The sequence below is a fragment of the Hippopotamus amphibius genome, chromosome 2 (genome assembly GCF_030028045.1).
Source record: "Hippopotamus amphibius kiboko isolate mHipAmp2 chromosome 2, mHipAmp2.hap2, whole genome shotgun sequence".
Lineage (NCBI taxonomy): Eukaryota > Metazoa > Chordata > Mammalia > Artiodactyla > Hippopotamidae > Hippopotamus > Hippopotamus amphibius.
Genome location: NC_080187.1, coordinates 51,127,924 through 51,148,157, shown reverse-complemented (window position 1 = coordinate 51,148,157; position 20,234 = coordinate 51,127,924). Strand labels below are relative to the sequence as shown.

Sequence of the window (20,234 nt, the reverse complement as noted above, 5' to 3'; positions counted from 1 at the left end):
TTGAGTAGCATTCCATTGTATATATGTACCACATCTTCTTTATCCATTCATCTGTTGATGGACATTTAGGTTGTTTCCATGTCCTGGTTATTGTGAATAGTGCTTCTGTGAACATAGGGTGCATGCATTTTTGTGAATTATGGTTTTGTCTGGATATATGCCCAGGAGTGGGATTGCTGGATCATATAGTAATTCTATTTTTAGTTTTCTGAGGAACCTACATACTGTTCTCCATAGTGGCTGTACCAACTTACATTCCCACCAGCAGTGCAGAAGGGTTCGCTTTTCTCCACACCCTCTCCAGCATTTGTTATTAGTAGACTTTTTAATGATGGCCATCTTGGCTGGTGTGAGGTGGTACCTCACTGTAATTTTGACTTGCACTTCTCTAATAATTAGTGATGTTCAGCATCTTTTCATGTGCCTATTGGCCATCTGTATTTCTTCTTTGGAGAAATGTCTGTTTAGGTCTTCTGCTGTTTTTGGATAGGGTTATTTGGTTTTTTGTTGTTGAGCTGTATGAGCTGTTTGTATATTTTGGAAATTAAGCCCTTGTTGGTCTCATTGTTTGCAAATATTTTCTCCCATTCTGTAGGTTGTCTTTTCAATTTGTTTATGGTTTCCTTTGCTGTGCAAATGCTCATAAGTTTGATTAGGTCCCATTTGTTTATTTTTGTTTTTATTTCTATTGCCTTGGGAGACTGACCCAAGAACACATTGGTACAATTTACATCAGAGAATGTTCTGCCTATGTTCTCTTCTAGGAGTTTTATGGTGTCATGTCTTATGCTTAAGTTTTTAAGAGGTGGGGCAGCTTGAATGAATAGGAATTGAGGTTTGCAAAAGATAGGAACCTGGAAAGAAAACAGTGTAAGAACCAAGAGACCAAAAAGTAGAATGCTGAGTTCATCAGCTGTGATGGAATAGGAAGTCCTAGCACAGCTGGGAGCAGCTGGAAGAAAAAAACACGTAAGTCCTTGAATTCTCTGTGCCTCAGTTCCCTTATCTAGAAAATGGGCATACTAGCAGCCATCTACCTCTTAGAGGTGCTGTGGGGATTAACAGTTAATCTGTGTAAAGGGCTGGAACAGTGCCTGGCACGTAGAAGGTGCTAAAAGATGGGCTGTTGCTTATTTTCCAAGTTGTGACTTTTCCACACATCAGTCAGACGTGTTTTCTTTCCACTTTCCTCAACAGCAGACATCTCTGTGGTGAGATCTGCCTTCTGTGAGAGGGGACAAAGGTGGGGCGGAAGCCCCTGGGGCCAGGCCGCAGGAGGCTGCCACAGGACCCCTGGTACAAGGCACACCATCTGGGCACAAAGGCTTTCAGCAGCCCTAACTCATGACACCTGAAGGGCTGGGACTCGGCTTTGCAGGAAGACTGGGCAGTGGTGTCCACAGAGGAAAAGCATTAAGGGCATTTTGCTTTAGAAACATGGCTGGATACTGTGTTGGGGAACCGGGCGCCCCCAGTGCATCACTGGCAGCAGGGAGGTCATGCCCGGCAAGCGTAAAAAAGCAGAATTTTAAAGAGCACCAGAAGAGCCTTCAGCCAGGTGAGGTGGGGGAGACGGGCCAGGACAGAGTTTTCCTTCCACTCTCCACTTAACCAAGGCTAGCTGCCCTCACTGGACATTTCTTGAGGGAGGTAACTAACCTCTACTTCCCTTCGCTCACTGAGGAGTCCAGAGGGTTTGCCTCTCCCATTCGGTGCGCCCCAAGGAGGCCAACAAGACTGAAGATTATCAGCTTGAACAGGTGACACAGCCTGTCGTGTTTCATAGCCAAGTTGGTGTCACAGAACCTGCCCATTTAGGAAATGGGCTCTGGGCAGCGAGCAGGAGGGAAGGGTAGGAGGTGGCCTTCTGGGACAATGACACCTTTCCCCACTCGGAGCCTCGTCCTCCCCCGAAGCAGTAAGACACTCAGCCGGGGCCAAGAGGTGAAGTTCCTGTTTATTGTTGCGGCAACTCTTACAGACATTAGCGTTCAGTTAAATAAAGGAAGAGAACACGTTAAATACATCACAACCCCCAAAAACGGTACGGAGGAGGGGAGGGTGGGCCAGCCCAGTGACCAGACTGTCAGAGGAAGTACATTCAGTGGGTGTGTGGCATCAACATTCCAGGCTCACGTGTATATATATCTTATTTATATATTTATTTATATTTATATATAGAGATCATTGAGTTTTGTGTATACAAAGAACCATATTGTTACAAATACAATACTATACTTCTCCCAACGCTTTACAATAAGCTCTATTTCACCGTCTTTACAGAACAATAGTACAAGTTCATACTCTAGGGGCTGTGCTGAATATGTACAAGGAATTTCCTTCCCACACAGTCCTCACAACTGCCCTGACGGAGGGTCGGGACGTAAGATCAGGGTTGTGTGCTCAAGTCGGCCTCACCCAGGGAAGGAGCAGACAGACGTGAAACTCAAACCGGCAAGTGGCCTCGTAAGAGGGAGAGTAAACACACCGAAGAGGAGGTGCCCTTGGTTGTAAACATTGGTAACAGCCTCACCGCTGGGCCAAGGGACCCACGAAGGGCTCGTGGGTGGGTCTCAACTGCGTGCGGACGGGGTGGCGGGTGTGAACAGGGGTGGCGGGGAGCGATGGGGAGGTAGTAGGTTACTCTGGGACTCTCCGAGGCCAGTGCTGATGGGCGATGTTCAGAAAGCAGACCCGTCTGCTGGAACTTGGAGCCCAGCGCCCCACGATGGGCTCCAGGCCCAGAGGAGCCGCTCCGGTGAGGGGAGCAGGCTCCAGGCACTGGTCTCTGAGGGCTTCATCCTCTCGTGAACCCAAGGCTGATGGTGGCTCCCTGAAATGCTCACATTTGAGAAGGTGGAAGTAGGGTGGGTTCTGGTGTATCCTGCCTGGACCAGGATGGGTAGACAGATCTGGGAATCTGTCCCCAAAGCTGAGTCACTGGCAGGTCCTAGTCAAGCAGCAAGAGTGGCTTTTTGCCCAGGGCCATGTTTGGAAAGGCTGCTCTGTACACAGTCTTCCCCGTTACATGGGGTTTCAGATATTTACATATACATCTATATTACTGGGATGTCAGAAGGGACACACACCACCACTTCCTGTGGGATTCTCAAGAACGGAGTTACTACTGAGATTCTGCCTCCTTGGTTAACTTCCGAAGGTGGGCTGATTCCCTTCATCCAGTGGGAGCAGGGAAAGAATACACTACGGCCAGCTGAACCTGCCCAAGCTACAGAAACATTCGCTACCTGGGCATGAGGAGCCACTTTTATGAACACAGAGGTATGGGGTGGGTGGTCTTAAGCTAAAATGTTAGCCTTCTAGGAGAGTTTACCAAACTGGCCTTTTCAACACCTGTCAAACTTCCCAAGACTTCTGTGCAGCAGCAACAGGAAGGATGTTCTGTCTTTTCTCTGCTTTGGGTGACGACACTTCCCTGCAACCACATGGGAGGCTGCCGAGGGGTGTGCTGGCGGGGCTCCCGTACCCTGGCCGATGGAGGGGGCCTCTAAACTGGTGCCCTGGCAGGCGGCTTGAGCGGTCTCCCTGGCAGCAGATGGCATGAGTCTCTCCAGGGATTCCCCAAGGCTCCTCATGCCTGAAAATACCACCCAGAATGCTTCATTCCCGTTTTACCCACTCTTTCTGGCAAAGGAAAGATGAACTTAGGACTCTTTAGTATTTGATTATATGTCATCAGACACTACAGTTTGGTAAACGGAGCTGAGGTTCCCGGCTCCTCACACCTGTGGTGGGTCAGCCTTGGGACTGGTCTTGCAGCAGCATTCAGTTAAGCGTCCTCAAAAGTCGTCCAGGGGTCCTCAACCTGGACCCTTGGCGAAAGAGCAGCCCCTTCCTAAAAGGGATGTGCGGGCGGCACAGCCCCCCTTCAGCAGGGCCTGTCCCACGGTCACCCTGGGAGTCCAGAAAGTGATGCCACTGAAACAACTGGCTTTCCTGACTCCAAGCAGAAAACTCAGACGGCCAGAGGTCCCATGGGCACTGACCGCACAGCTCTCTGGTGGAAGTCCCTGTTCACAATCTTTTTCACATTCACTTTCTCCCTCTCTGAGTTCCCTCCATGCGACGTATAAAATCCATGCTACCCAACACGTGCTCACCAGATTCCTGTTTCCACAGACACAACATGAATAGCCCAGATGTCGAGAACAGGGACTATATTAATATCACAAAATATATTAGTTTCTCTTCCCCTGTCTCTGCTGAGGTCACGAATGAAACAAAACAAAAACCAAACTAAGCCATGCCGCACCCACATGAAAACAAAATGCTCTTTGGACCAAGAGTAGGTGAACACTGGCTCAACATCATGGTGTTACTAAAATACCTGCACCGAACTGAGATAAAACCCATGGGCGTGAGGCACCTGATAAAACATAATGTTCCACACCAAAGAAAAGCTATTCCAGGCCCACGAGGCAGCAAGATGTTTCTGGAACATACTTGGGGATTTTTAGGCATCGCTTGAGGTCACGGTTGTCCCCTTAGTTTTGTGGTTTATGTGCTGTTCCGGCCTCTGAAATGTCACATCCTGCCTCGTGGTCTTGAGTGGAGAACAAGGCTGGTCCCACCTTGGGCCAGGAAGCATAACACGATTCCACCCAGATCCTCGCCTTCAAGGGGTGCAGTCCATCCTTCCCAGACTCCCAGGGTGGGGTGTGTGTGCTAGGGTGGCGGTGTGAGGGGAGTCTACCAGAGCGCTTCAAGCCAAGGAGGTGCTGGCGGGGCTGGGCCTTAGCCTCACAGGGACAGGGCTCACCAGCCCCCGATGGCCTCGCCTGCCAGGGGAAGCGGCCTTGCAGGGAGGCGAAGTGGGTTTTCCAGGGGCTCTGAGTGCCTCACTGGCAGCAGGGAAGAGGGTAGGGTGAAATGTATGCAAGTGAGGCTGTGTACGTACGTGTGACGTAGAAGGAGGCAGAAGGCACCTGCCTGTGTTTATCTAACGGTTGGTAACCTCAGGAAGCCGCAGATGCCCCGGGATCGCCCAGTCCTCTGTACCGCAAAGGTATCCCTGTCCATGGCAGTTCCCCTTCTGTCCTCGGGTGAAAACGTTCATATTAGAAAACACAATTATGTTGAAACTAAAACTAGCTATGGAAGAGGCATAAGGTTGGCTCAGAAATTCTGGGCGGAAATAACATATGATGCCCCAAGTACATGGTGGTCAGGCATACTCATAAAGACACGGGCGGGTCCTCCCTGTTACTGCCATATTCCCGTAAACAGACTGGAGGAGAGCAGAGAGCAGTGATGGGAACACAGGCACTGCTGAATCGGCTTCTGCACTGCCCCTAGGCGCTCCCTCTAAGAGGTCTGCACCTCTTGGGAAGAGAGGATTCTTCCTGGACGGTGACAACCCTCCTCAGGACCCCCAAGGGTCCTTCAGGATGGCCCTGGGCAGATTCTGGGTGGATACTGGCTGTTCTCCAACCTCAAGGGAGTGCACACAAAACTTTCCTGGTATTAAAAACAAAAAAAAGCAAACTTGAGACAGAGAGCAGAGAGGGAGATCTCTGTGGCTTCTTTTCCTCCTGTGTCCACCCGAGTGCTGGGCATAAGAGGGGGATGTCTCAGTGGGCACACAGATGCAGCACGAGAAACACAACCACAAGTGAGGAGAGTCCTGCATGCATGCCGCCCGGCAGGGCTGCGGTGCGGCCTCAGATGTACACGGGCTGCTCCTGGGCCGTCAGCAGTCTGTACATGGCAGCCGGCATCGTCTTCATGTGAATCTGAGGGCAGAAACACACATGAGCAACAGGGGGGTGGTGAGGCCCCGAGAGCTGTGTGGGCACTGCCCCAGGGCTGGGGGGAGAGGCGGCACCTCTCACCATGGGGCCACTTTTCTTTTTTAATAAATTTATTTTTTTTAAATTTATTTCATTTTTATTTATTGGCTGCGTTGAGTCTTTGTTGCTGCGTGTAGGCTTTCTCTAGTTGCGGCAAGCTGGGGCTACTCTTTGTTGTGGTGCACAGGCTTCTCATTGCAGTGGCTTCTCTTGCTGCAGAGCACAGCCTCTAGGTGCACGGGCTTCAGTAGTTGCAGCACATGGGCTCAGTAGTTGTGGCTCACGGGCTTACTCGCTCCGTGGCATGTGGGATTTTCCCGGACCAGGGCTCGAACGTGTGTCCCCTGCAGTGGCAGGTGGATTCTTAACCACTGCACCACCAGGGAAGTCCTGGGGCAGCAGGGGCAGCTTTGAAGGTATACCCCTCGTCCCCCCCTTTCCTACCAGGGACCTGACCAGGCAGCCTCCAGGAAGAGCAGAAAGCATGGGCTTTCTAAAATGTTAGGGGTGATAGAGAGTGAACAGTGAAAACCAGGTAAAGTGGTTTATTTTCCCCAAAGCTCTTGCTCTCACCAGGCTTTTTTTTTTTTTTTAGGAGAAAACCCTTAAAACAGAAGGAGCACCACCGTGGGGTTTTGGCTGCTTCTGCCTCCCTCCCTCCCCCGGCAGGAAATCAGCCCCAGAACAGCTGTTCTGAGCCCAGCCCAGCTGTACCAAGGCGCTGCCCCCGGGGAGCTGTTGATTAGACTTGAATCTAAGACTTAAAATCCTCCAGGAACATTTGATGGGATTAGCTGGGAAAAATGGAGAGAACTTGGGCAGCTACGGAGAGAAGATGCCCAGATCCGAGAACTATAAAGAGAAAGTGGGGGACTTCCCTGGTGGTGCAGTGGTTAAGAACCTGCCTGCCAATGCCGGGGACACAGGTTTGAGCCCTGGTCTGGGAAGATCCCACATGTTGTGGAGCTACTAAGCCCGTGCACCATAATAAGAGAAGCCACCACAAGGAGAAGCCCTCACACTGCAGTGAAGAGTAGCCCCCGCTCGCCACAACTAGAGAAAGCCTGAGTGCAGCAACAGACTCAACACAGCCAAAAATAAATAAACAATAAATCTTAAAAAATAAAAATAAAAAGAGAAGGTGGGCAAATGATGCCAGAGGAGAAGGCGGAGGGTGATGTGATGGGATGTTGAGGAGTGGCTCTAAGATAACCACTCGTTACTAGGTTTAAATTCTGGTCCGAGGCAGACTGTTTGGTTGCGCAGGTGTGTCCAGCCCAGGGAAGGACACTCAGGAGGGCTTCCCGGAAGGCCTGCTCAGGGCCAGGGTGAGCATGGGGCGGGGGCACCAGGGGACCCCCAGCCCCTCCCTTACCTCCCCCACAGCATTGGAGAGGATGTGGACGATCTTCTCATGCGGGGTGGCGACCACGCTCTGCCCATTGATTTCAATGATGCGATGTCCCACGCGGACGCCTCCTCTCTCCGCTATGCCCCCTCGCATGAGGCTGCAGATCTATCAGAGTCAAAGGCCAAGTTACCCATCCTGGGCGGCACCGCCTGCTAGGGAACCGGGTGGGGGCACGAGGCTGTCTTTTCTAGAACCCCCACCCCTGGCCCCCCTGCACTCTCATCTCTGAGACGCTGCCACGGTCAGGCTTTGGATGTGTACATCTCTCTGTTTCTTTTTACAAGAGATAGGCCTCTGGACACCCAGATGGCCCCCTCGTTCACGCACTCTGCACAGGGAACGTAGCACATCACTGGATTGCGTTGCACAGTGACTTCTGACTACTTTTCATCCCAGCTCGGTCTTGGCAAAAAGCTGTTTGGGCCTGTCACAGAGCTACAAATGCTCTCAAAACGGTCACCCTGTGTAACACAGGCAGTATTACCTGGGACTCAAACACTGAACTGTGTAAGGCTAGCAGCCCACTTTTTAGGGTCATAGTTACATGAGTTAAAATGGGGCTAGAACCTGCCAGAACCCCCACCTCGTGTTCCAGAGTGTGGCCAGCTGGAGGGTGGAAGCTCCCTTCGGTCTTCCCCACTCAGCGGTCCTTGCTCAAACTCCTCTGTGGCAGAAACGAGAACGGGCCTAGCTTTCCGTCTCCGTGCAGCCAGGCAGGGTGGTGAGCAGAGGCTGCAGGCCAGTGGAGGGCTCCGGGCTCGGCCCTGCAGGGTGCGGCCACCCCCAACCTCGCACACAAAGCCACTGGGATTTTCCCAAAAGAACATGGTTTAGATGTGCAAAGTTCACTTTTCCCTCCTAACTGTGCACCCTTCTTTACAAGCCTACACAGACAAGACCAGCATCTTGGGACAACATGCGTTCCGTGAGCGTGTGGACCCTTCAGCTTGTCAGGTACTCTGGGGGGTCAGGTGCTTAGGTGCTTCCCACACTTTAGATAACACTCAGGGTCCTGAGGGCCATACATCTGTTATATGACAACCCTTTGTTAATATCTGAACAACTTCTAATAGTATTCAAATATGAACAAAGCACACAAAGAAGTATAAACAGATAAAAGCAGGACGTCAGACCAAAACTATAAGGAGTAACTTTGGCTCTTCTCTTAAGAAGGAAATGAGGCTATGTGGATACAAAGAAGAGATAAAGTGGGCTGGATATTTCAGCTCCAACGGGGAATTTCAAAGGTATTCCTTAAGACATACTTGAGATAAAATTAATTACTTACAAATTAATTAAAGTGTAAGGGAGGAAAAATAATAGTTTTTCTATCTGCAAAGATGAATGCAAAGAGAAGGAGGGCATGTCCAAAATCTATAATATCAAGAAGGTTTCAGATTTGTCACCAAAGCCCAGAATTATGAGTCCAGAACAAGGCAAACCAGGACAAAAAGGGAGTAGTACTGAATACAGAGTTTCTGTTTGGGATCAAGAAAAAGTACTGGGAATAGACAGTGTTGATGGTCACAACGGCTTCGTGAATGTACTTAAAGGCACTAAACTGTATGCTTAAAAATAGATTAAATGGCAAACTTAACGTTGTGTATGTTTTATCACAAAGGGAAAAAAGGACGTATTTGAAGGCAGACATCCAAGTGCTGAAAGCACTCTTTCTCCCCAAAGTGTCAAATTCAGGTTAAAAAGCAAGGCAGAGGTCTTTCACGCGTAACCTTCACAGGGCCAGGTTCTCAGCCTGAGCTGCTCACTGGAAATACCAGGGGTTTGGAAGCCCAGCTCCCAGGGTTCCACCCCCACCCTCACCTGGGAAGCCGCTGGGATGGCCCCCGAGGCAGTGGTGAAAGTGGGTACTTCCCAAACTACCTCCAGTGGGCAGCTGGGAGGGCCACCCTGCACATCACAGAGATGCTGGCCTCCAGGCACCACGGCTCTGGGAGGGCCCTTCTCGTGTCCCGTGGAAGGCACAGAATTCCCTGCCCACGGAGGGAGTGAGTCTGCCTTCACCCACTTGTCCCTCTCTTGCTGGATTCTTCCTGCGAACGGACCAGCTCTAAAAGAAAATACCCAAAAAACCCAAACCCCGGGCTGTGACTGTGTGTGTCAGGCTTTTGGAAAATGCAAGGGGCTGTACTTACGATTCCGTTCTGGACGCTGAAGCCCAGCTGATAGCGAAGGTCTGGTCTCCTGATCAGCACGGTGGTCACCGGTGGACACCTCACGATATTCAGCTTGACCCGGGCCTGATTCTTCAAGCCCTGGAATGTGAATAAAGCACAGGGTATTCGATGACCGCCGAGGTGGACACGAGATAAAGGCAGACAGCACCAAATGCAAAAGATGCTGCACTGAGCCTGCCTGGCTTTGTTGACGCCTGCAGTGCCCTGCGTCCAGCTGGACAGCACCCGAACCAGGGAGACCAGGCGACACTGTCCATTTAGGGGAGAAAACCACCAGGTTTACACAAAGCCCTTTCATCTCATGCAGAGACCAGTTTCTGCGGGCAATGTCTTCATTTTGGGACATGGGCCGCGTTCAAGGCATCTGAAAAAAAAATGGTTGTCTGTGCAGCTAAGAGGAAAACTGCCACATGTGCTTTTTGGCTTGAAAGATGAAGGATGCACAATCTCTCTCCTGGTCAGGTGAGAGACAAGCGCGAAAGGAACTTTCTCTCTGAAAGGCATACTCGTAGCAATTCCTCCGTTTCTGATAAAGAACAACTAATTTACAGCAACGGCCCAATTCCTCGGGGCTTGCTGTCTCTGGCCCCTGACGCTCCTGCTTCCCCATTCTCTCTGCCTATTAGGGATTTTACAGTTTATCAACATTCCCGTGAGCACCTGGGGAGAAGCAGGGTGCAGAGGCAGGATGGCAGGGAAGGCCTCCTTGGGAGAATGAAGAGAGTGGTAGGAGCAGTGTTGGTGGAGAGGGAAGCAGAAGGAAATATGGCTTGGAGATCATCTCCGATTTCACGCTCCCTGGTAACTCATCCCTCCTTCAAAATCGGAATGGAGTATAGAGGCAAAGCTGGTTCTTAAAGAGGGACTCCGTCTGGTTTCTGAGCCTGTTTAGAGAGCTTCCTCTACCCCACTCTGCTCTAAGCTGAGCTCAGGCCTGTCTTCCTGCCCCTTGAACGCACGCTCAGCAGGGACCAGAGTCCAGCTCTGCGCAGGCGCACCCCTGGAAAATCATCACAAAGCTACACGTTCCCTCACTCAGGTGGTGGGAAGGTTCTGCTCCTGCTGGTCCCACCACCGACACGCGAGCCTCACCCAAGAGGAAGGTGCCAGACAAAAGTACCTCAGTCCTGAAATGACCTTTCCCTCCCGCATCTCCCCAGGCTGTGTGCTCTGCCTCAGGCAACTCCCGCTTGCTGGACGGTCCAGACCAAACGGCCAAGAGCAGGTGCTTTCCAACCTGCTTCAGTCATGGCACGCAGGGAAAAAGGCGGGGGGAGAGAGACCACACGGCTGGGGGCTTGAGGCCCTGCTTGGAGGGCTGAGACACGGAGGACTCAGCATCCCTGTCCGATGCCCGCCTCGCTGGACTCCCAGCTCGCGAGGCCAGCTGACTGGGAAAAGCGCCAGGCCTGCCACAGGTCCTCTCCTCCAAAGGGCTGAGGGGAGAAGCTCTTCCTAAAAGATGGTCCTGTGGGGTGAGTGGACATCCTCTCCTTCGGGAGAGAGCAGCCAGCAGAGGAGGGACAGGTAAAGGAGGGCTCTGTTCCGCCAAGTCCTCAGTATCCCCTGGAGATGCCCCCCCATCAATTCACAGATGGGTGCCGTGTGTGCCCTCTACGCGCGAAGGGGAAAGAGAGGCCCGGGAGGACAAGAGCAAATCTGTTTCGGCCTGAAGGGTGATCGCCTCTTATTCTATCAACAGGAATCTGTACATCCCACAGCCTCTGCTGCCAACTGTCACTCTCCGACCAGTCTGCCAATTCTCTCTCTCTGTGGGAGGTCAGGACTTCTGCTTCACGTTTTACGGATGAGGACGCAGACACGGACATTAAATCTGCCCCGTCCGAGGCTTGGTGCGGTCAGGATTGGGACGGGGCCTCTGCCTTCCTCACAAGCACCTTACCAAGCAGAGAGGTGAAAGTGGTGTTCGATGACTTCAGTGCCAACAGAATTCGTGGCGAGAGTGTGACTTGCCCCTCTGAGTGGCAGGAGTGACCCACACACCTTTGGCTTCTAAGTAATGAAGATAAGCTTTAGACTGAGGGATGGATAGGGGCTTTTTTGGCCTCTGGTTCTCTGGTTTTATTACGCTTGGCCAACAGGTTCTCAAAGTGGGGACCCCACACCAGCAACACCAGCAGCCCCAGGCCACTTTTGTTAGAAATGCAATGTGGGCACAGGGATAAATTAAGAGATTGGGATTAACATATACACACTACTATATGTAAAATAGATAACCAACAAGGACCTACTGCATAACACAGGGAACTATGCCCAGTATTTTGTAATAACCTGTAAGGGAAAAGAATCTGAAAAGGAATATATAACTGTATACATATATACAGTTATATATCATATAATTGTGTATATTCAGTTATACATATGGATAACTGAATCACCGTGCTGTACATCTAAAACTAACACAATACTGCAAATCAACTATACTTCAGTTAAAAAAATGCCGAGTCTGAGGTCCACCCAGACCTACAGAATCAGAAACTCCAGGGGTGGGACCCAACAACCTGCGTGTTAAGAAGTCTTCCTGGTGACTTGATACACACTCCCTCGTGATACATTCAATCTTGAGAACAAGTGGTGTAGACCATCGCCGCAGAACGATGAACTCACCTGCACTCAGGGATGATGAAAGGCGTCAGTGTACTAGTCACACCTGTGGCCGGTATGCTCTGTGAGAGCATGGACTAGCAATGCCAGGGTGAAGGTGACAGAGAGCCGGGTGGCCTGGTGCCCAGTCAGCTACCCCACGTGTGTGAGTACCTCTGCGGTCACTGTCCACCAAAACCCATCCTGGTGATGAAACCAGCCGAACCGCCTGTCCCTGCACGCTGACTGCTGCCAGGCACCGACCTGGAGAGTCACAGGAGCTGTCTCCTTTATCTCCTCGACCAACTGGCAGCTCTGATTATGCCCCTTTTATAGAAGAGGAAACTGTGGCTCCACAACTCACCCAAGTTCACCCACAGCAAGATTCTGTCCCAGGTCTATTTGTATACAAACCCAGAGCGTTTTCTCCGACACCGTGATTCCCCACAGAGACAATGGGAGGGCGTGTGTGACTGATGAGCAAGGCCTGCTCAACAGAGAAGCCAGGGAGAGTGACGGAAGGATGAACCGGGGCCCCCAACCTTTCATCCCAGCTTCGCACGGGGCCGTGTTTTCACTTTACTCTCCTACCTGGCGAGACTACCTGCCCCCTGGCTGCCCCACTTTCCTTTGGACGATTCCAGTTTGTCCTCTCAACGTGTGAGTTTTGAGGGGTCACTCTAATTCCCCACCTCCAGCGGCTTCCTCCGCGTCCCGAGTTGCTGTTTCACTGCATGACTGGAGCCTCCGATGGCTGTGACTTGGCTGGTGGTGGCGTGTGTGCACGTGCAGGCAGCTGTTACCAGCATCGCCCCGTGGTTTCTGGAACAGCTCTAGGAAGCGTCTCTGGTTCAAGAAATGTTTTCAAATGAGAGCAACGGAATGAGGTGAGGGCGATCTCCTGGGGTGAAGGAAGTCTGCGGACATCCAGGCCTCCCACAGATGGCAGGTCCCGTCACCCCTGCTCACGGGGGAGGGGGAGGCGCTGGAATTCTGCCCCGAATGGGACCAGTGGAGCTGGGTGAAGAGGCCTCCGCTGTGTCAGGAGACCTGGGCTCCCACTGTGTTTCTGCCACCACAGCCCATGGGGTCTCACATCCTCCATTCTACCTTCTTCTACCTCAGTCTCCACATCTTCAAAACAAATGCTGAAATCCACTAAGGGCTCTTCCACTTCTCATTGCTAGGATTTCAGCCCCTGTTATACATTTTTATTCATTCCTAAGCATGTCTGCTGACACCACCACATCTCCACCACCATGTTTAGAAACAGCTATTTCTAACATTACAAATCGGCCTCTCTCTTGCAGGTGTCGCTGAGTTACCACGTGTGCATATATTCCTCTCTCCCTTGAGGGCCGCCTCTTCAGCACTCTATCAGTAAATATCGAAGGATGACCTGCCATGTGCCAAGACATGCGTTAGGTGCTGGGAGTTGGCGGAGCCAGGCCTCCGGGAGCTCAGGGGAGGGCTGCGGGCACAGGGAGGGCGGCCAGAGTCCCTCCCCCTCTCTCTCTCCACATCACACACCCCGACACCAGAAGCGTGTGGGAAATGAGAGCAAAGGATGCCGAGAACGAGGAGCACGTTGTCAGAAACACAACCCTCCTGACAAAGCTACCTGCTTTAAATGTCTATACCTATGGACCACTGGGGTTGTTCAGGTATGTCTGCAGGTACAGGAAACCCTTGGAGAGCTCCTGAAAAGCAAGAAAATGGCTCTATTTTCTCCACATTACCTAAAAAGTTCACATCACTCTGGCGGGTTCTTTTGTGTGCATTGAGTTAAGATGCTGATTTGTCCCTCAGTGAAAGAATTTCTAGAGTGGGGATATCTGCTGCAAGACGAAGCCCAGAGAGATGGCAATTTGAAACAACCAGACCACGAACGTCCTCTGCTGTTCCTCGTCAGTGCTTCAAGTTGGGTCCCATTAACTTGGATTTCTCAGCTGCCACTTTACGGGAGGTGCCAATTACATAAATGGTCATTTCATCCCCATGACAACAGTGGAATGGTGCAGCAAATTAAGAAATATGGTGGGAGGGGAGAGTAGGGAAGAGGGGATGGGAGAGGTGAGAAGCCAGAATGGTCTCTATAGCAACGGGAAAGCAGACCTGTGATGATCCTGTGGAAGGTAGGAAGAGGTGCTCTAGTTTCAAAAGGAAAACAAGTCTGGAGGGCAGGACCGTGAAGGCGATGGCATGAACAGGTGATCTGCTAACATGCGTCGCCTACCAATAATTATGCTTTAGGAACTCTGAGAGGAAAAATAAGAGCCAGGGAAGAAAGTAGTGAAAATAAGTCAATACCTGTAATCCATTCTAGAAACATCCTCTATTCCCTATAACCAGGGGGAGAAAAGGTCAACATGCACTAAAGTGGCAAGACACAGAACACTCGGCTTTAGACCCTTGTTTCTCAAAGCCCCAGACTGGCGATGTCATCACTGGGGAGTTTGCTGAAAATGCAGAATCCCACCCTAGACCTGCCGAATCAGAACCTACAGTTTAACAAGATCCCTGGGTGATTGAATCAAAGGTTGCAAAACACCGATTCACCAGGATGAGAGCTGCTCATTAAACTCATTGCAAGGAGCACTGACACGACACTGAAACAAGCAATATGAATGTGAAGCCTAGAAGAAGCCCGGAACGCTCCCCTGCAGTCACCTGGGGGTGGCGGTGGGGCAGTGTGAAGCACCTGCTCCGGTGCAGGCAAAAAAGATACGTTTTTAGAGAACTTAAAAACAAGAATACAACCCATTAGACACCCTCATTCAGTACTGGCAACTCCAGCTGAAATCAGTGGGAAAACTCTCGGGGAGGGGGAGGGGGAGGGAGGCGGATATGATTGGGCCAATCGCACTTTTCCATTCAACACGGCAGCACATCCTGCAGCACCAAGGAAGGGCAGCTGTGTCCTAACTGGGGCCTGCCCGCTAAGTATGTCTCTGCCGAGGGCAGCCGCAAAGGTGCTGTCTTTCTTCCTCTCCATCTTCATCAGTTACATCTCTTTCATCACCACATGGCGTTTTAATTTTCCCATTCCAGAAAGACTCCATTTACAGACATCAAAGGTCAGCTACTCATACAAACAAACCTTTTCCCCTTAGGAAACTGCTCAGACAGGGCGCCAACTTCACTCTGTGCTAGTCTGTTTCCACCTTGATGTGTGATGCACTGGACAAAAGACCAGTCCCCGTGGGGTACCATGGGAAGGCAGACCATGGGTCTCACTGCCTCCCTCCCCGCACCTGCCTGCTTCGTGCAGAGCATGGAGGGGTGGAGGCGGGATCTGGACTCTGTCAGCTGCGGGGTCCTGGGCACGCTGTCTGTACCTTCTGGGTAGCTGATGACCCATCTGTGAACCAGGCGTGTGCCATCGCCCTCCCTGACGCGCTGTTTTCTGATGAAGAGGAAGCGAGGTGACCAGTGCCAAGGGCTGGGCACTGCCGGGCAGGTGTGTACTGGGCTCGAGCACGCAGCCTTGCCAGACCCCAGAAAGCCCTGCTTATTCCCACCCGGGCCCCAGCCCCACCTGCACTCAAGTCATCCCCTCTTCTGGCTCCCCCTCCCCAAACCCTTCCAGATGTAGATCAACTCCCCACCCTCCCTCACCGACCTCCCTTTCTCCAGATTTCTCTCCCACCCCTGAACTATCTCCTGAAGGCAGGCTTTCTCAACCTGTTGACATGTGGACTGGACAGTCCTTTGTTGTAGGGACCGTCCTGTACATCGTAGGATATCTGGCAGCATCCCTGACCGCCACCCACTGGATGCCAGTAGCAACTCCTTCTCCCTAGTGAGACAACCCAAACTGTCTTCAGACACTGCCAAATGTCCCCCAGGAGGGGTCAGGATCCTGAGGTTAACAACCACTGCCCCAGGGTCTGACAACAGACACTGCTGGAATGGCCTCAGGGTGGCCGAGTGACCTGGCTGCACTACTGACACACTGTGTGATCTCGAATGTGCCTGTTTCCTAACTTGCACAACAGTACGTACCCTACAGAAGGCTGCCACAGGGTTCTGAGAGTGAACATACACACTCTCAGAATGCTCTGGGAGCACAGCCCTCAGTCACTGTTAGCATCAGTCCTTTCATTCACTTCTGCCCAACAAGGCCAAGCTCCTTGGGGTGAAGGTTCTGTCTAAGGCACCTCTGGTTCCCATGGCCCCTCAGTGGTTTCTCACATGTACACAGGTGTTTAATAAGTAACTTGCTCCCCGGTGTGAAAGGGCATCTGTGAACCTTGGCATGTGTGAGTGGGAAACCAAGTGTGGGTGGGTGCTGTCTCCCTACTCCTGGCCCTTCTTGACTTCTCCACATCATCACATCACTAGATCAGCCTTCCCAGGCTGGCTCAGAACTGTCTCTCCCCACCACAAAGCCAGTCCACCATCCAACAATTCCAGCAGAAACTCCCAAAGGCCACTTTCCTTTCTGCTATCCACCTGAATCTAACTCCTCCTTCAAGGCCCACCTTAAAAATTAGGTAAGATTCTCCCCCCACACGCTAAATGCTCTTAGCATTTCACCTCCATGTTGCCATTATGGCCCACTGAACCCTTTCCATTATAACTTATCCTCTGTGTGCACGCTGTCATTCTGGCTTCTCCACAGTTCAGCTCAGCCTAACAGAAGCCCAATTAAACACATCTGAATGAATATGCATGTTCAAAGCAGGTCCTTTAATCTTATCTTTAATGTATGCTAAGCAAGAGGTAGAATTTATATAAGTTTAAGATGTAACAAAAAGAAATGAGGCCAAAAAGGACTATTTCTTTCTGCGTGTCATTATCTTATGAGGATTTAGACTTTGTTTCATTAAAAACAAAGAGGCAAAACAAAATGAGAAGACAACCTACAGAATGGGAGAAAATATTTGCAAACAATGTGATCCACCAGGGCTTAATTTCCAAAAATACAAAAAGCTCATACAACAAAAAACCCAATCAAAAAATGGGCAGAACACCTAAATAGACATTTCTCCAAGGAAGAAATATAGATGGCTAATAGGTACGTGAAAAGATGCTCAACACTGCTAATTATCAGAGAAATGCAAATCAAAACTACAATGAGTTACCACCTCACACCAGTCAAGATGGGCCATCCTTAAAAAGTCTACAAACAACAAATGCTGGAGACGGTGTGGAGAAAAGGGAACCCTCCTGTACTGCTGGTGAGAATGTAAATTGGTGCAGCCACTGTGGAAAACAGTATGGAGGTTCCTCAGAAAACTAAAAATAGAATTACCAAATAACCCAGCAATCCCATTCCTGGGCATATATCCAGACAAAACTATAATTTAAAAAGATACATGCACTCCTATGATCATAGTAGCACTATTCACAATAGCTAAGACATGGAAACAACCTAAATGTCCATCAACAGATGAATGGATAAAGAAGAATGTGGTACATATATACAGTGGAATACTACTCAGCCATGAAAAAGAATGAAATAATGCCATCTGCAGCAACATGGATGGACCTAGAAATTATCAAACTAAGTGAAGTAAGTCAGAGAGGGAAAGACAAATACCATATGATACCACTTATATGTGGAATCTAAAATATGACACAAATGAACCTATCTATGAAACAGAAACAGAATCACGGACATAGAGAACAGGCTGGTGGTTGCCAAGGGGGAGGGGGTTGGGGGAGGGATGGTTTGGGTTAGCATAGGTAAGCTAATTATATATAGAATGGATAAACAACAAGGTCCTACTGTATAGCACAGAGAAATATATTCAATATCCTATGATAAAGTACAGTGGAAAAGAATATATTAAAAAAAGAATATATATATGTATGTAAAACTGAATCACTCTACCATACAGCAGAAATTATAAATCATCAATAAAAATTATTGATTAAAAAAAAGCAGGCAAGAAAAAAAGATGAATTCCTATATAACATTAAAAAACAAAACAAAACACCAAAAGCCCAAAGAGGCAGCCATCTCTGGCCTATACGCTTACCTTGACCTCCCCTCCACCTCAGGCCCCTTGGCCAAGGATGCTGTCTTTTGTGATTTTCTTCTGCTTAGAATAACTATTATATGAATTCATATTTATTCTCTCTCTCTCTCTCTCTCACACACACGCACAGAGCTATGTTCTAGTTAACAGTCTTTCAAGAAACCCTGAAGGACCAAAGAAAAGTCACAGGATCCTAGTCTGCCTGTATCACAGTGCTTGGTACAGAGCTAGTAGGGTCTAGAGATACTGTTAGTAGAGGGAAAATATCCTTGTTCCTACTGGCCATGCAATCAGCAAGTTCCAATGTGCTCAAGAGACTACACATGGATGCTTCATTTCTAAGAAAATCTAATTTCTTCCTCTCAAATACTCACATTAATTTTCCTTTAAGCAGCTCTGCTCTGCCTTACCCAACAGCATCAACTCAGGCTGAACAAGAAGTCATTACGTTCAGGTTTTAGAAGCAGTATACAGATGGTACCAGTTTCCTTCCTTTTACTTGGCTTGTGTGGATCGTGTTATGCAGGCTCTGGGCAGGATACACTCACCTGGATCACAGTGAAGGAAAGTGCTCTGGGGTCTGAAGGATTTCTGTGATTCGTCACAGGGATGGCAAGTCACCACAAGTACACCTAGCTGACTACAAGTGATTTTCTCGACTACTGAGGAACATTCTGTTGAGGCTGAGTGTGGGTTTAGTGGAAGAGAGTGCTGTGATTGATTAATGATGTCTGCGAGGGCATGGTGTTAGTGAGTGGTGCTATGTGAGCCAAATATACCATCCCTGACCTAAAAACAATTTCTGGGAGGAATCTGTAAGTAGCAACTTGATGGTAAACAACCCAAGAGTAAGTCCATGCCTTTTGCATTTGTGTCCTTCTCAGTGCCGGACACTTAGAATATGCTCAAATGTTGATAACTCCATGTCATTTCAGGTCTACAATAGAATTTGGTTTTTCCCAGTTACCTTAATAATGCTCTGGCAGGTCGACAGAGGCAGGCCCACCAGGCTGGTGCCGTTTATGGACATGATCTGGTCCCCAATGTTCAGCTTGCCCGATTTCTCCGCCGGCCCTCCGTGCATCATGTTGGCTATGATCACGGTGGGCAAGATGGACCCCCAGCCAGACTCCACAATCACCACACCTAGGATTTCCCCTTTCTGCTTCTCTATGAAGACCTGAAAGGAGGAAAACATGGAGAAAGCCTCCATCAGCAACCATCCGGGGCAGCAACAGAAATCAAAGCATTTCCCCTCTTCCTGCCTTGACTAAACATGACAGACATTTCCCTGAGGACTCCAACCCAAACCAGTCCTGTCTCCTCTATATTCCATGGCATTTGGAGTTTGTAAGAAACGATGTCACGTAGGCCCATACCCTTTTTTATAATTCTTATTCCATATAAGCAATCTTGCCTTGGTAATACAACCACAAGGGGCACCATGTTTTGTTTTGTTTTGGTTTTTTTCCTATAGTCCCCAGTGAAGCGGGGAAGAGATCATGTAGGCGGGGGTTTGGGTGGTGTCTTATGGTTTCCAGAATAGCTTTCAGATTCTATGCACAGGTCCCCTGTTCCACAGTGCCTCACAAATTCTCTCCAACAATTTAAGATTCTTGAGTTAAAAATAAATATGCATTATAAAAACACTTCTCTGAAAGGAGAAAACTGAGAAAAATGAAAAAAAAAAAAAAAAAAAAAAAAAAAAAGGTTGGAAGTGCAGAAACAGAAAGACCATGATATGCATACTTTTTTTATGGCTTTCCCCGGCCAGGCAGAGAAGCCGGGAGTTGGTTTTGGATGCGTGCAGTCTGGTAAGGCAGACACACCACAGAAGGGTAAGATGCTTCTTGGAAGCGCCCAACAGAGAGTATGTATTTACTCATTCATGTTCACAGATCCACATACGCTCCAACACACACTGCAGTGGGGGCCGCTGGGGCCTGACAAAGCCCCCTTCACGGGCTGGTGCCCCTCTCCACGCCTGCTGCTGAGGCTCACAGCTGGCCCCTCCCCTGGAGAGCTGCCCGAAGCCAAATGGGAGACACCACCCGTCACATGTCGAATTGTGTAGCACCCCCTCCCCCCCGATCCAATTCATATGTTGGAGTCCCAACTCCTAGTACCTCCAAATATGACCTTGTTTGGAGACAGTGTCTTTTCACAGGCAATCAAGTTGAAATAAAATCATTAGGGTGGGTCCTCGTTCAATATGATTGGTATCTTT

General features: G+C 49.8%; 1 protein-coding gene across 5 annotated transcripts in view; it reads right to left on the bottom strand.

The window, feature by feature from the left end:
* Positions 1-1,955: 1,955 nt before the first annotated feature.
* APBA1 (amyloid beta precursor protein binding family A member 1) overlaps positions 1,956-20,234 on the bottom strand; it is a 213,308-nt gene continuing 195,029 nt past the window's right edge. For all 5 annotated transcript variants that reach the window (XM_057724622.1, XM_057724621.1, XM_057724625.1 and 2 more), the window contains 4 exons: positions 18,975-19,187; positions 9,375-9,494; positions 7,186-7,326; positions 1,956-5,753 (listed from right to left, as the gene is read on the bottom strand). In XM_057724622.1, the coding sequence (XP_057580605.1) occupies positions 5,682-5,753; positions 7,186-7,326; positions 9,375-9,494; positions 18,975-19,187 (546 nt within the window). In that variant the 3' untranslated portion in view covers positions 1,956-5,681. The remainder of the gene's footprint in view (positions 5,754-7,185; positions 7,327-9,374; positions 9,495-18,974; positions 19,188-20,234) is intronic.